This window comes from Nothoprocta perdicaria, unplaced genomic scaffold (assembly GCF_003342845.1).
Source record: "Nothoprocta perdicaria isolate Ctin4 unplaced genomic scaffold, notPer1 scaffold_316, whole genome shotgun sequence".
Taxonomy (NCBI): domain Eukaryota; kingdom Metazoa; phylum Chordata; class Aves; order Tinamiformes; family Tinamidae; genus Nothoprocta; species Nothoprocta perdicaria.
The window spans coordinates 711,282-725,560 of NW_020455551.1; the positions used below are offsets into that span (position 1 = coordinate 711,282).

The 14,279-nt window shown below is 42.5% G+C and overlaps 1 protein-coding gene across 1 annotated transcript in view; it reads left to right on the forward strand.

The window, feature by feature from the left end:
* The first annotated feature begins 3,077 nt into the window (after positions 1-3,077).
* Positions 3,078-14,279, forward strand: part of ERICH6B (glutamate rich 6B) — a 29,803-nt gene continuing 18,601 nt past the window's right edge. Inside the window, exons 1-5 of the mRNA XM_026042851.1 lie at positions 3,078-3,450; positions 6,259-6,316; positions 8,537-8,650; positions 9,963-10,039; positions 12,691-12,807. Coding sequence (XP_025898636.1) covers positions 3,078-3,450; positions 6,259-6,316; positions 8,537-8,650; positions 9,963-10,039; positions 12,691-12,807 — 739 coding nt within the window. The remainder of the gene's footprint in view (positions 3,451-6,258; positions 6,317-8,536; positions 8,651-9,962; positions 10,040-12,690; positions 12,808-14,279) is intronic.

Consider the following 14,279-nt stretch of genomic DNA (forward strand, 5'->3'; position numbering starts at 1 on the left):
GCTGAAACACAGGAAGTTCCATCTCCATGTGAGGAGGAACTTCTTTCCTGTGAAGTTGACAAAGCCCTGGAACAGGCTGTCCAGGGAGGCTGTGGAGTCTCCTCTGGAGATCTTCCAAACCTGCCTGGATGCCGCCCTGTGCCCTACGCTCTGGGAGGATGAAGAGAAAACAGAAGCAAACTCTTGTCAGAGCTGCATGGTGGTAGAGGAGGCAATGGACACAAGCTAGGACACTGGAAATTTCAGGTGGATATCAAGAAAAACCTTTTCTCCTTGAAGGTGATCAAGTACTAGAATCAGAGAGGTTGTGGGACCTCCACTTTTGGAGATACTTAAAACTGAACTGACCCTAACCCCCCTGATCCAGTTGGACTTGCTTTTTAGAGGGGGCTGGACCAGATAACCTCCACTGCTACTTTCCAACCTGACTTGTTCTATGGGTCTGAGACCATAAAATATTGATAAAAGAAACAAGAGCGCACCAGGAGAAAGATGATCAGCAGACTTAGTGACAACAGACAAGTTTTAAATTGTTATTAAGAAGCTAAGGAATCTTAACATCACCACTCGGTTACTGTGAGAATGATTGAATCACTCATAAAAACGCAGAAATGGCAAACTCTTTCAAAAAAGCTTATTCTGTAAGGAGATGAAAACCAAGAAATGTAATTATACGGTATTAAAATGACATATTTCCCATCCCAACAACAATGAAGGATACAGTGTTAAACAGCCACTACTAAAAGTAGATGTTTTCAAATTGGCAGATATAGCTAGCTAGCCCAGATCAAACAGCACAAAAAAGAGGAACCTTCAGACCATTCTGGACCATTGGTAGTACTTTTAACAAGCCCTGGATCAGAAAGAAAATTCTAAGGAATTGACAGAAGTTGATACTTTGAGTGGATAACAGTAGAATTAAGGATGGTAATTAATGTGAATGAATACAGATTTAGGGAATATAGCTCTTGACAGACCAACTCAATGACTTTTTTTAATGAGATGTATAAATTTGGTGGACCAAGAGAAATCTGTTTACACAATATGGATGTGCTTCTCTGTAGTGTCCGACTTCATTTTGCCAGACGTTTTTATTAGGAAATTCTACTGGTCTGGTTTGTGAAATAAAATGTGTCAATAGCCAAGTTTCAGGCTTATGGTCTTCAACATATAGTTAACTGGAACAAGTGGCCATCACCAAAACACTGCTGGCTAGGACCTCGTGAAGTTACCTAGTCAGTATCTGCACCATGGACTATGCCATTCCTGCTCAGTGTTTTCCAAGTCCATTCTTAGTGATTTCCAGTGATGGAGACTCCCCAGCCCGTACTTTTCCATCCTATCCATGGGAAGATTTTCCTTCGATCTTGGCTGCATCTTCCTTGATGAAGTACAATCTCATTATTATGTGTTCAGCCCATGGGAGTGGTAGAAAGTACATTCAGGCCTTCCAAAGGGCTGAATTACTACTTATTTTTACATTCTTTCCATACATTTCCTGGCACATAGTGCTACAAACTGTATTTCTTACCTTAAATGAGGCCTCTCTTAAGCAAAGCAAAGTGGAGTAATTATTGCCCTATATATGACGTGGCCTCTAAGAACAGACACTGAGAGAGTGTCACAAGGTAGCTCAAGTCTAGGTATTTCATGCCTCCTGCTTCTCGTCCTTCTATAAGGCCTTTTACATATTCAAAGAAGAAAAACAGATTCTCTTCATGTCATCTGATCGTGTCCAAACCCATGCAACATTTTTCTTTATACTCTTGCCTTCTAGAGACCTTTCTAATCTTTCTCAGGGCTAGTAAACAAATGATTCACTTGTTTCAGCTTTTCTCAGTCTGTAACTCCCCAGCTCTACGTTGTTCTTCTTTTTAACGCTGATCTGTGTTTGCCCTTTTCCTTGCTGCTCCAAGTCTATAAACATGGTAGAGAACCCTCTTTGTCTGTTCCCACGACACCTCTCTCACTGCTGCCCTCCACAAATGAAACTTGAGTCTCAAAGTCTAATTAATCCAAGTCTGCTGGTAGACACCACCTCCCCTTGAGTCCTAGAGATCTCTGTTTGTAGTTAGGCAGAGCAGAGGAAAATTGTGCCTCATAGGGGCTGGCAGAGATGGGTGGGCAAGCAGAGAGGAGGTTGTGAAGCACTAGTTCTGCCAAACAAATATTATATTCCTCTCCTTTCTGTTTTGACATTAAACAGGCTGAGTGGATAGAGGGAAAATGCAGACACAATTAACCAGATATTGCAAACAGCAGGGAGAGTTGCTTTCTATAACTAGTTTATGTTTCAGACACACAACTACAGAGAATAATGCAATAACACAAATAATGCAGTATTTATCCAGGGTTTATTCACTGCAAGTCCTCTGAGCTCTGCTTGTGTTTATCTTTATTTAATTGACATTGTCAGATGGCCATCAACACATCCAATTAAAATGGTTCAGCAGATTCCACTATATATTTTTATTTTTTTCTTCATCAGCATGTAGCTTAAAATGTCCAAAATAATTTGTCTGAGCACTGGTAATGAATAGCAAGTGCGCTCTGTTCCAGGCTTCATACACTAAATTTCAACCACACAGCATTTTACGCCAATGCAAACTGCATTAATAATGAAATCACTGGTGTAATCCTCAGTGTAGCCTTAGAGGGGACCAGGGTTCATTGCGTGATACGGTGCAAGGTTTTTGGTTTCTCCTCTTTGGCCCTCTCTGATAGCTGTCTGCATTATTTGGACTATTTGGGCCTTAGATAACCTAAGCCTTGGTGTTTAAGTGTTTTGTGGAATCTATTTAACTAGATCCTACCAGTAGGACTTAAGTACACCCTTAATATTAGGTATTTGTTTAAGTGCTTTGTTGAACTGCAGCCTAGTAGATCCTCCTCAAAAGAAAGTGATTTTCAATCTAATAAGGTTATCTTAGTGTGAACATTTTAACTACATCAATCAATATGCCCGACAGGAGTAAATGACTAATGGGATTTCTCTTTTCTTTCTTTCTTTGTTACCAGAATGATGAATTGACTTTGCCTGTTGCTGAAGATTCTCATCTCCTTAATGCATTGCAGATATGTCTAATGGACATGAGCTGTCAGGGTCTGGCAGTAGCCAGTCCCAACCAAAAAAAAATCCCCCTGGGAGTATTTCATCAGATTCCAGCTCTGCTGTTGCTCTCCTCACAGAGGAAAATTTGAAAAAGCTGGAAAAAGAGTACATAAATTCTAAAGAAGCCTTCAATAAGCAGAAAATAGAAGATTACATTAAGCAGAGTAATCTCGCCCTGTCCAGTGAAGAAACAACGACAAAAAGCAGCGGAGAGTTTGTCTGGGATGAAGAGCCTGAAGGATCCTCCTCATCCCTTCCCACGACATGGAACAAAGATCCCAAAGAAGTTCACGGGGAGATTTCTGAAGAAATTTCAAGGAAGGATGAACTTTCAACAGGTATTTCACAGAAATACATTAGTGGTAGGGGGAAAGATTTAAGTAGATGTCTATGATCTTTTTAAGTTTCAGTTTGCACACAGCAAATATGGCCATCCTTGCCTGCGAGCAAGGGCTGTAGTTGTGTGGACTCATAGGCTGGTTTGCAGAATCTATTTGGACAAAGGTATGGACCTTTGAGAGCATGGGAAGGAGCACTAGCACCCAGATATGAATCCCACCAGTGGAATCTGTCCACAAAAGCTGGGCACAGTAGCCCAGTTGGGGGAAAAACAAAGGAGGGTATTTTATAAATGACTTAAATGGAAGCACTGTGAAGCCAGGACAGAAAATATCTGGAAATCTTGCCCCATTCATTTTAGAAATAAGGCAGCACTTCTGATTTTCCAAGGTATTCAAATCTAAACATTGTGACTTAAACTTGTCTTAAAAGTCTGAGCTGCTCTGATGCATACAAATACCAGCAAAGCAGAATTGGACAATGTATTTTTTTCACTAGATATCTAAAGCTGTCCTTACTTTTTTCCATATACTCTACTTTTAATAATTTTACAGCGTGTTAAGCAATCCAGCTGGAATCCAGAAGCAGACAGCATAGACAAAAATGACACGTGTGTTGTTGCAGTATGAATGATGGGGTCAGAACTGGACCCAGGCAGCAAATAAAGAAGGGACAGGTGACACCAGTCGGAAGGGAAAGATCTGTGTGGCCCACTGGGAAGGGGACCACTAAGCACCTTGGGGAAGGACAACTCAGTTCTTACAGCTGGACAAGCTGTCTTTATGGAAAGATCTCAAACTGGGATCCAAGTGGGATTCCTTGCCCTAAATACAAACCAGGTTCTAAAGGAAAGATTGGACCTTTCCTCTATTTCTTCTTTGTACGTGCTTGAATATGGTCATGAATTCTTCTGCCCCGTGCATAGCCTGAAGTGCACAACTGGCATAGCCCTTAGTGCAAAGATTCAGCATAGCCCTTAGTGCAAAGGGTTGCCTAATTCCTACAGAAGTCATGCATTATTCCTCTGCAGGGCTTGGCCAGCAGGACTGTTTTCTGCTCACTTCTGCATTTTTTTTTTTCTACGTAAATCTTGGCCACCTCTGAGAACAAGAACAATTGACTGTTTGCACATACAAGGTTTAGTTTTTGAACAGTTTTCCGCATGGAAATCAAATATTCTTAGCAGACATTCATGAGCTGCATCCTTGAGGATAAAACTACTTCTGCAAGAGGCTAAGGATCTAAAATAGCCATAAGTGACTGTAATTCAATGCATGCAGAAAATCTCAAAGTGCTATTCCAAGGAATTGTGTGTTGGATTTCCACATTTTTACCTTGCAATTTAAAATTCAGATTAAATATGAAGTTTATTTAAGCCTATTCTGTTTCATGGCTAGTATTTAGATATCAGTGGTTTTACAGAGGAAAATCAAATATAACTTTGGAAATATCGCATTTGGGACCAAAAACAAACAAGCAATACGTCTGCAAGAGTTTATAGTCACAGGTCTTCTTTGGCCCTTTTCAATCTCTTTGCATTGGTTTTAGTTGTAAAATTGGAGCTGTGACCTTTTGATACTCTTTTGGGCTCCTTGATTTTTTTTTTCTCACAGAATCACAGAGTGGTTGAGGTTGGAAGGGACCTCTAGTCCAACCCCCTGCTCCAGCAGGGACACCCAGAGCACGGGGCACAGGGCGGCATCCAGGCGGGTTGGGAAGATCTCCAGACAAGGAGACTCCACAGCCTCCCTGGTTGTTGTGTCTAATCTATTTTTCTACATTTTCTTTTATATCCTGTTCTTCTGCCACCCTCCTGTGCTGCACCAATACCTCCTTCCTCTCTACATGCCTCCACATCCACTCTTGCCCAGGCCTCTGTGATCCTGCAGGTACCTCCTCTCTTCTATCAACTTCTTCAAACTCCTGCCCTGTATCTCTCCCTCTGTCCTCTTTGAAAATAACTACACTTGGTATTTTGTTGCTGACATACATTCATTAACCGTTTGTTCAGAGCATTTGAGCTGGATCCTGCATTCAGGAATTGCAGCCAGCTTTGTACATGGTGGTTGCAACAGATCTGCTATGCTCTGCACACAGAGAAAAATGTACAACATGTAGTCATTGAATTAATGCAAGCCTGGAGGAAAAAAAAAGGGCTGCTTGGGCAGTGAACCCCGTCAGGTCCTTCATGTGCCCGTATGGGCCAAGATGCCCAGAGTGTCCACCACGAGTGTGGCTACACAGAAGGGCTACACAGAAATAGCCAGGGCTGCACCGGCTGCACAGAAGGGCTGTTTCTTGTCCTCTTCCCTTTGCAACACTGACGACAGCTGGAAGTGGGCGAGAAGACAGTCACAGCAGTTCAATTTGGTGTCCCTACCCCTGTGCACGCACACGGGCATAAGCAATGAAGGTGGGACACCCATGGGAATACGTCCTCCCAATGAGCTGGTAAAATTAGAGAATCTAGAGAGCTTACAAATGAAACCAGAGTGGAAAAGGCAAAGTAAACTAGCTTGTAACTCTTGTCCCTTCTGCTGCAGAGCCTGTCCTCAGTCTACGGCAATTTTTTTACAGCTCCTTTCTGGGAGCTACTTTTTCACCTGCCTACGATTTATTGTGCCACTAAAATAGATGACGAAAAATGTTCCCTGTTAAGGTGGGAAGGTTTTATCTGACACACAAAATAATGAAATAGCAAGAAATTTCAAGGAAGAAAAATCCTGCTATTCTACACAAAAAAAAAAAAAAAAAAAAAATCCAACTTTTAATTTTTTTTTTAAGAAATCTTCTTCTCTCCTCTCCAGAGTTGGCGACAGATTCCCTATCAGCTCTGCTCATTGGTTCTAAGCTGGAGGAATCCAAGTAAGGAGAGTAATTGGTAACATTTTTCTATATAATTCAGTCAAGTTAGACTGTATTTATGCTATCTGTAGGCTCACAGCAGGAACACCTAACAACTGGAGATTTACAGTATGCCTGAGACATCTGCAACCTGGCAGCCTCTGCTGTATCTGCACTATTACTAATCTGAAAGTTACGTCTGTCTAAGTAATTATCTTTGGGCCCCTCGTTGTTCGTTATATTAAAAAGGACACTGACAGCCTCTGTAGATTTCATTATTTTTCTTTTTTTTTAAGACAGATAAATCCTGCACAGCATCTCTAGAAATTGCTGCAATGTATGATTTTTATTTCGCAGAATGCTCTTTTATCTAGGGAGGAAAAGTAAGCCTGATTCCCCAGCCAAGTTAAATCGGTGTAATTCCACTCTTCACTCTACCAATGCTGCTGGAACAATGTTGATTTATGTTAGCCAGGGATATAGCTCACTCCTTTTGGCTGTGCAATATAAATGTTAGACATATCTAATCCTTTTTTTGGGGGGCAAAGAGGAGAAGAGAGAAGCTGATCAGAGATGCCTGTTAAAGAAATGGAACAAAAAGACCAAATTCTTCCATGGTGTACTTTAAGTGGCATTCAGTTCATTGACAAAATTCTTTATAGGAATATTTGAGAGATGTGGCTTTTTTGTTTTCCTTAAAAATGTTATCACAGCTGCTTAACATCAAGGGAATTGGATATAAGAAGCTATTTAAAGGAAGGCTCTGGTGTGTTGCTACGTGTACATTCCCTGAGATTTTTTTTTCATTATAGTGACATTATAGTGATATAAATTTATAATTTTCCACCTCAAGGAGTGTGAGCTCTATTTTTTCCAAAACTAGTAAGCACTGTAAAAAATGTTATGGTCTGAGGTAAAGTGTCCATTGTGCTATCCAGGGAAATTGGTCATAAGGTTTCCAAGAGGGATAGCAGAGAGTCATTGTCATAAGGAAACGGGCTGCACAAATGCACGAAAAACATTACTGATGAGTAGTTCGTGCTTTTCCATGAGGGGCATCCCTAAGCATTGCTGGCGGTGGGATGCGGTCCAGGTGGTCGGCTCAGCCATGGCAGGAACAGAGCCCGCCCTGAAGGAGCCAGCCACGATTTGGGCTGTCAGGATCAAGGTAGTGACCCCCAGCAAACGCCTGGGGCTGTGCCCGGATTCCCTGAATTCCTAAATTTCCAGTTCTGTTCTTCACTTGTAAGGTGGACATGATGGTGTTCCGCTACCTCGGCAAAGCTGGGAGAGTAAACACACAAAATATGTGTGAGGTGCCCAGATGGGAGGGCAGCAGAGGCACCAGAGCACCTCAGCTCCCTTTATTCCCTTGAGAATCCATTTTCATCCATGAATGCATTAATTTGTGTGTGCTGTGCCCAGAATCCTTTAAAATTCTTAGGCAACTAATAAAAAAGCAGTGATGTGTAACAGCCTTGTTGCATTACTAATAGAGATAAACAATAAAAAAATCAAACCTCCTTCCTTTGCATCAGATCGAGTCAGGCCCCAGTGGCACTTTGTTCGGCACGATATTTTTTCATACTTTCTTTTTAATTTGCCAGGACCCCAGGCATCTTTAAATTAGTATGTCAGAGGCAAGCAAAAAAAAAAATTCTCCCTGCATTGCAAGAATAGAAGTGGCTGGAAATCTTAATACCTCTGTGTCTTAGGCTCAGAACAATTTCACATCTTGGTAGACAACTCCAGGTGAAAAGGGAGAACGGGAAGATTTCCAGAAAGTACTATTTTCTGCTGGACATGCTGTGATAAGAGAGAGGTTTTTCTCCTTCCCATGCCAGAAATAGCACCAACAGCCTCTATGGGGTGCAGAATGAATGTCATAGTGCAGAGTAAACTAGAGGTAGGGGAAACACTAAGTCTGTGGAGGCCTCTGTGCACAGTCCCTACTAAAAGTCCTTTAATATTTGGGGTTTTGAGGCTGATGGTTCACTACCCTCTGCTGCCCTTAGGCCCTTGCTTTGTGTGTGCATCTCTCCTCACCAGGTATTGCAGAGGTCTAACGTTCTCATTTTCTGAAATTTGACTTTTTAAGATGACTGATGCTACCTGCCCCAAACAATGACACCAAGAATCATCAGTAACATCTAGGAAACTTTGCCTGTTCCTCAATCCCTGAGCACTCATCCCCTCTGGCTATAAACCGAGTTTATACCATCCAGTTTGCCCTCTTTGCAGGCAGCACGTTGACGACTCCCTTGCCTCGTCCTGCAGCAGCAGGCACCAAGTCAAGGACGTGACGACTCAGACTGAGTGGAGCTATTCAGGTAAGTCCCTAGCTGTCAAGGAGCACCTAAAGTTCATTTAAGATAGGCCTGTTCAACATCACATGTAGCTGGCTCTCCAAAAGAGCCAGACTTAGAGAAATGAATCTGTGAGTTTGCTTTAAAGTTTTCAATGGCCTCATTGAAAAATATACTCAAAAAGAACGTTTCATTCCACTGAAACATTGATCCAGTTGTAGAACTTTGACAGGAGGAAAAATACCCCTCAAAACCAATTTCCTAAGTTCTGTTCCCTTCCTATTGATCCATGGCTTTTTTTCCTTACATCCAGATTTGGTTTGTTTTCCACATTATTAGGGATTTCATGTAGAAATTGGCCCAAGGAGAATACTTGGTTCCAGATGAAGTTAAATATCAGTGAGAGTTCAAAGGCAAATTGGAGCCATTCTCAGCATCTCATGCAATGAGACAGTAGTTGATGAGCAGCAGTGAGAGTGCCCTGAGCCTGTACAACCCAAGCCTGATAATTTTGCAGTGAGCCGAGGAAATCACCCAAAAGCAACTGTGTCTGTGTTAAGACTGTAGCAATTCTGGTAATTAAACACAGATCTCAGCTTGCCCTTGACGTTGGTCCTGTCCACCATCAGCACAACAAGCCCTGATCTCCAGGGCACCTGGAGACACCTCCAAGCCTCCTGGCCCAGTTATTGCTCCTCCTGGTTGCCACCAGCATGAGGGGCCTCTGCAACCGTTCAACATTATCCTGCAAAGCCATAGATTGCTCTTAGGATAACTCAACTCCATTTCCATCTGTCCATTTGAGAGCTGAAGTTGCACTGATTTCTATGACCACATTGGACACCTGGACATTTTAGGGGATCCTGAGTCTGAAAACACTTATCTGTGAAAGAAGCACTTCCCCCTTGGAGTCCCAGCACCCAGGATAACATCCCGGTTGAGTTCGCCCCTCAGGCCACTGAGAACACAGGATAGTGGTGTGGTCTGGGGTGTATGCCAAGAAACATGTTGTCACCAGGCTATCCCAGGCCACGAGGATTTATTAAACGCTTAGCTAGCAAAACAAAAGGCATCAGCTTCTTGGCTGTAGCTTTTTGCCAAAAGATAGGCAGGGCGTGCTTCAATGCAGATGTCTCAGGGAAAAATGTGCACTGCATTAGAGAGCTGTGACTCATAGAATAATTATCCTCATTTCTCATAGTTTATTAATAATTTAAACCCAATCTTGGTGTTATTGATCTATCACTGAATCAGAGATTTATTTCAGATCTGTAGTCACAGAAGCAGTAAATTTAATCCCCCTCTCCCCTCCCCACCCTTCCACCTACTAAACTCACTTTATAACTAAAATATGATGTTTGGGCTGTTTCAGTAATAGAAGAGAAGAGCAGCTCAGAGGGAACGAAATGGAGCAGCCTTAAACCCACCAAACACCAAGGTGAGCAGCATTAGCATTTGGATTCTAGTACAGTTTTAGATCTGTTAATTGTCTTAGAGATGCTGAGCCACAGTTACCATTTGCTGGCATGAGCATCCTAACCAGATCCTAAAATGTTTTTTCCAAGGGTTCACTATGATACCTTTCCAGAAATAGCACCTGCTTTGCACTTTTCCTAAGTGAGGATCTCAGCTGTATCCTCTGGAAACACAGACATGATGTCCCTGAAGTAAAAGCACCTGCAATGCATAGGCTGTGAATTATGAGCCGCACAGGCTAATCAGGCCTGGGCCTGTTTCTAGTCTGACATAAAGTGGTGCAAATGTGAAGCAGCTGCCCCAGTGTCCCAGGAGTATCATGGCTGTAAAATCAATTTAAGTGCATGGATGATCGAGCCTAGAAATTGTAATGTGAAGGATCCTACAGGAGTGCTCACTTGGCCTATGGTGTCTGTGTCCAGTGCTTTGGCTGATATAAACAGCAAAATCTGGCCTTTTAATGGAAGTCAGGAACAGCAAATAGTGTGCTTTCTATTAGTAAAGTGCTCAGAATAGTGATTTTTGAAGGCTCATAGATATATGTATTGATAATTTATTATGTTATAAATATAATTTATTTGATATAATATAAAAAATATTATAATGTATTAATAATTAAGTATATCAGACCAATTGTAATAAATAGTTGAGGTAGCAAAGGTACCTAAAAGCTGATCTTTCTTTTTCTATCTATATTACCGGTACAATAAAATATAGCACCATCCCCTGCCAGCCCAGGCTCACTGCTGTCCTTAGATCATGTCCTTAGATGCCAGGGCTCCTGTAGCTATGGAAAAGCGTGATGGGGCCAAGCAGCCATAGCCTGACTCTAAAAGGGAAATGTGAGCTCAGTACAGCCATGTGGAGAAGAGGTGTTGGAGGAATAAAGCACATGAGTGAGTGTGGGATGGTTTTCTTACGCTGGGTATTTCCTGCCCACATGGGAGAAATTCCTTGAGATGATAGTCAGGAAAATAAACCACAGTGACACAGCCAGTCTACTTAAAAATAAGCTTTTCAGACGTGTCATTCTTAATAGTGGAGGAGCTTGATTTTCTTTGGTTTTTGTTTGATTTTTTTTTTTGGGGGGTGGAGGTTGTTCACTTTGAGTTAACTAAACCCAGAATAAGAGCAGTGAAATGCTGCTATAATCCCGTAGGACAACAGATGGTTTAAGAAGTAACACACTGGGATGAAGAGACTGGGATCTGCATGGTTGTTTGGAGGGGAGTGAAGTTGAGGAAATCAGGGGCCAGAAATCTTGCTCAGCATTTGGCTCCCAGCACTGATGGGACTGTGGCAATCGCCCAGCGAGAGGTCCTCCAAAGTTCAGGCTTTCCTGCACTGCACCCTTCACTTCTGCTGCCCCCAAGAGAGTCATTTGGCCACATTTTACCTGAAGCTGTAAATTCTTAGAAATTGTGGCTTTCCTGCACTTAAAAACCAGTGACCTCCCTTCCTCGAGGAAGATGGAACAGGTGGAGTGAGTAATTGCATGCACAAGTACCAGTTACCAGTTCAAGTCTCTGTTTTGAGTGTCCATTTGTGAAGGAAACAGATTGAGCACCTCACTGAATATTTAACCCTTCCTCCCGCAGTTTAGTTCCAGATTAGCAATTAAGAGAGTATTTTCAGTACTGAGTGACTGTTCAGTAGAGAAATCAAGTCTCTCTAGGTCTGAACTAAGCAGTTCAGTCTTGCTTAGATCGATATGCTTTCTGAATGAGGTGGTTACAGAGCCCACATCCCCCTTATCACCTAGCAGATGATATCTACTGCATTTAAGCCCCGTTACACTCTAGTGAGGTGAGGATGTACCTTTGCCTAATATTATAAGTGAATAACTGGAGAATTATGGTCCATCTCATCCCACCTCAGCTGCAAACTTGCCCTCCTCTGAAGCACTTGCTGGAGGTACCCAGTTGTTGAGTGTATTACCCTCCTAATTTAGGCACAAGGGATGAATTTGGGCTTCTGTAACCTGATGAAGTTGGCAGGTTTCTGGGCCCATGGGTCAGCATCCTTTCCCCTGGACCTGTCCTCTCGTCTCACTCCCAGCCACAGTGATGCTGGAGGTTCTGGAGCGCAGTCATTTGGTTTCAGCCCCTCCACCCAGCACTGAGCTGCTCCTGGTGGCTCTCCTTGGCCACCCCTGCTGTGGTCCCTTCATGGAACCTCCAAGGGTGATTCCTCTTTCGATGTACAGGAAAGCATTGGGACAGTTTTTCTTAAACTTCTTCACATGGACTCCTTGATGAAAGAAGATGAACGACATGCGTACTTCCAAAAAATGCTCTGGGGCAAATCATGTAGCAGGATTCAAGTGACAACTGGACATTTTGAAATTTATGGAAATGTATTGACAGTTACAAGGACCTGCTTAGCCTGATGCGCTCAGCTTCCTTCCTAGGATCAGGAAATAATTTCTACCCTCTTGTATTTCCTAATTCATGTCTAGCTACATGACAGGGGTTCTTTCTCTTCCTCAGAATGTCCGGGTAAGGTACATCCGTGGGGCAGGGTGGACCATCAGTTCCTGCAATGGTGTAAAAGCTATTCCATTTCTCACATTTCTCACATTGTGGGAACTCGTGCTTTTTCCTCCATACCTAGTGGGGCTCTACAGTGACACTGAGAAACATCCCGAGAGGGAGGAGAGCAAAGAGACAACTGAAACCGAGAAAGAGGCGGCAGCTGAGGAAGGAGAGGAATACAGCCTGTGTGAACAAGGTACAGTGTGATCTTTCATTAATCACAGCATCAGTGAATTAGTTGCCCAGCTTGGAAAATTCCAGGCTAACCTAAAAATCATTGTGTCCGTAAGAATAAGCCAACCCATTCAAAGTCCTTCATTTGCTACTGTGGATCAATATTGGTGACAGTGGGGCACAACTGATCCTCTCTAGTCCTTTCATCCAGAGCTGTCATGCAAGGGAAAGGGGAAATGTGTCATTTCCATGACACAAAAAAATGTCCCATTTTTGTCAGGATGCTGGAGAAGTCTCTAGGAAAGGGTCAAGTGAGGGACTGGGGTTCTGCACGTTACACTGGAGGTGGCCTGTTAGAGGCCTCTTCCTCCTGTGCTCTTCTTCCTCAGTTCCAATGAATCTCAGTTCTGCCACATTTCAGTTGGGGGGAGTATGGAGTTTCAGGCACCATAGGAAGAAAGAAAAACGAGACAGGAGAAAGAAAGGAAAAAGGGTAAAGGAAGGAAAACTGAGGATCTGAGAAAATAAATTAGCAGAAAATAGAAGTACAGAGACAGAAAACTATTCATAATTGTGGAGGTGAATAAAAAAAAATGAAAAAAAGACCCCAGAAAGGTAGAAAAATAGAGTGAAAAGGGGGATGGACATAATTAAGAAGAAAAGGAGGATGAGAGGAGGGAGGAAGAAATTTAGGCAGATAACAAAGCAAAAACTGAAATGCAAAAGCAAAGAGGGACGGACTCCAGAGGGCAGAGGAGACAGGCTCAGCAAGTTAATGTTCCTTCTCATTTATTGGAAGTCTGGTGTCAAAATATTACAAACTAAAAAAAAAAAAAAAGTGACTTCTGTCTTCTTGTTCTATCTAGATAGCTACGATCCTCAGAGGAATCAGGCTGGGAAAAAAAGACCTGGGATAGCAAAACACTCCCTTTCTGCTTGAGATAGAAGCATTAAAGCATTCATACTAGGCTGAGAAGGAGAAAGGGCAGAAAGATGAGTTTTTTTTTTTTTTTTTTTATCACAGCACTAACACTGTATTTTATGCACATTTCTGCACTTACTAGGTATAAAGGATCTACCTTTAGCAGGTAGGGAACATGCTCCTTAGTGGATTCTGCTGCAGTATTTGCCAAATAGACAATAGGCAAAGGGAGTGACAGCATTACAGAGGAGCACTTGCCTGGATTGCCTCGTTTTGTCAACTGAACTATGTTGGTCCCCTATCAGTTGGTGCAGCAGCTTGCCGGAGGAGAATTCCTGGAAACCCAGCTCCATTCCTTCCCCCAGCCCTGCAGCTCATTGCTGCATCCTTACTTTTGCTTGTCAGGCATTTATATAAATAGGATTAACATCTGCAGTTACACTTAGCTAGGTTGCAAATTACACAGGCTATCAAGCCTTGTGCTTCAGGGCATACACTGATTACTCTTGGAGGGGCAAAAATGAGTTTTTCCAATAACAGAATATTGCATGATTGACTGGGGATATTATGGG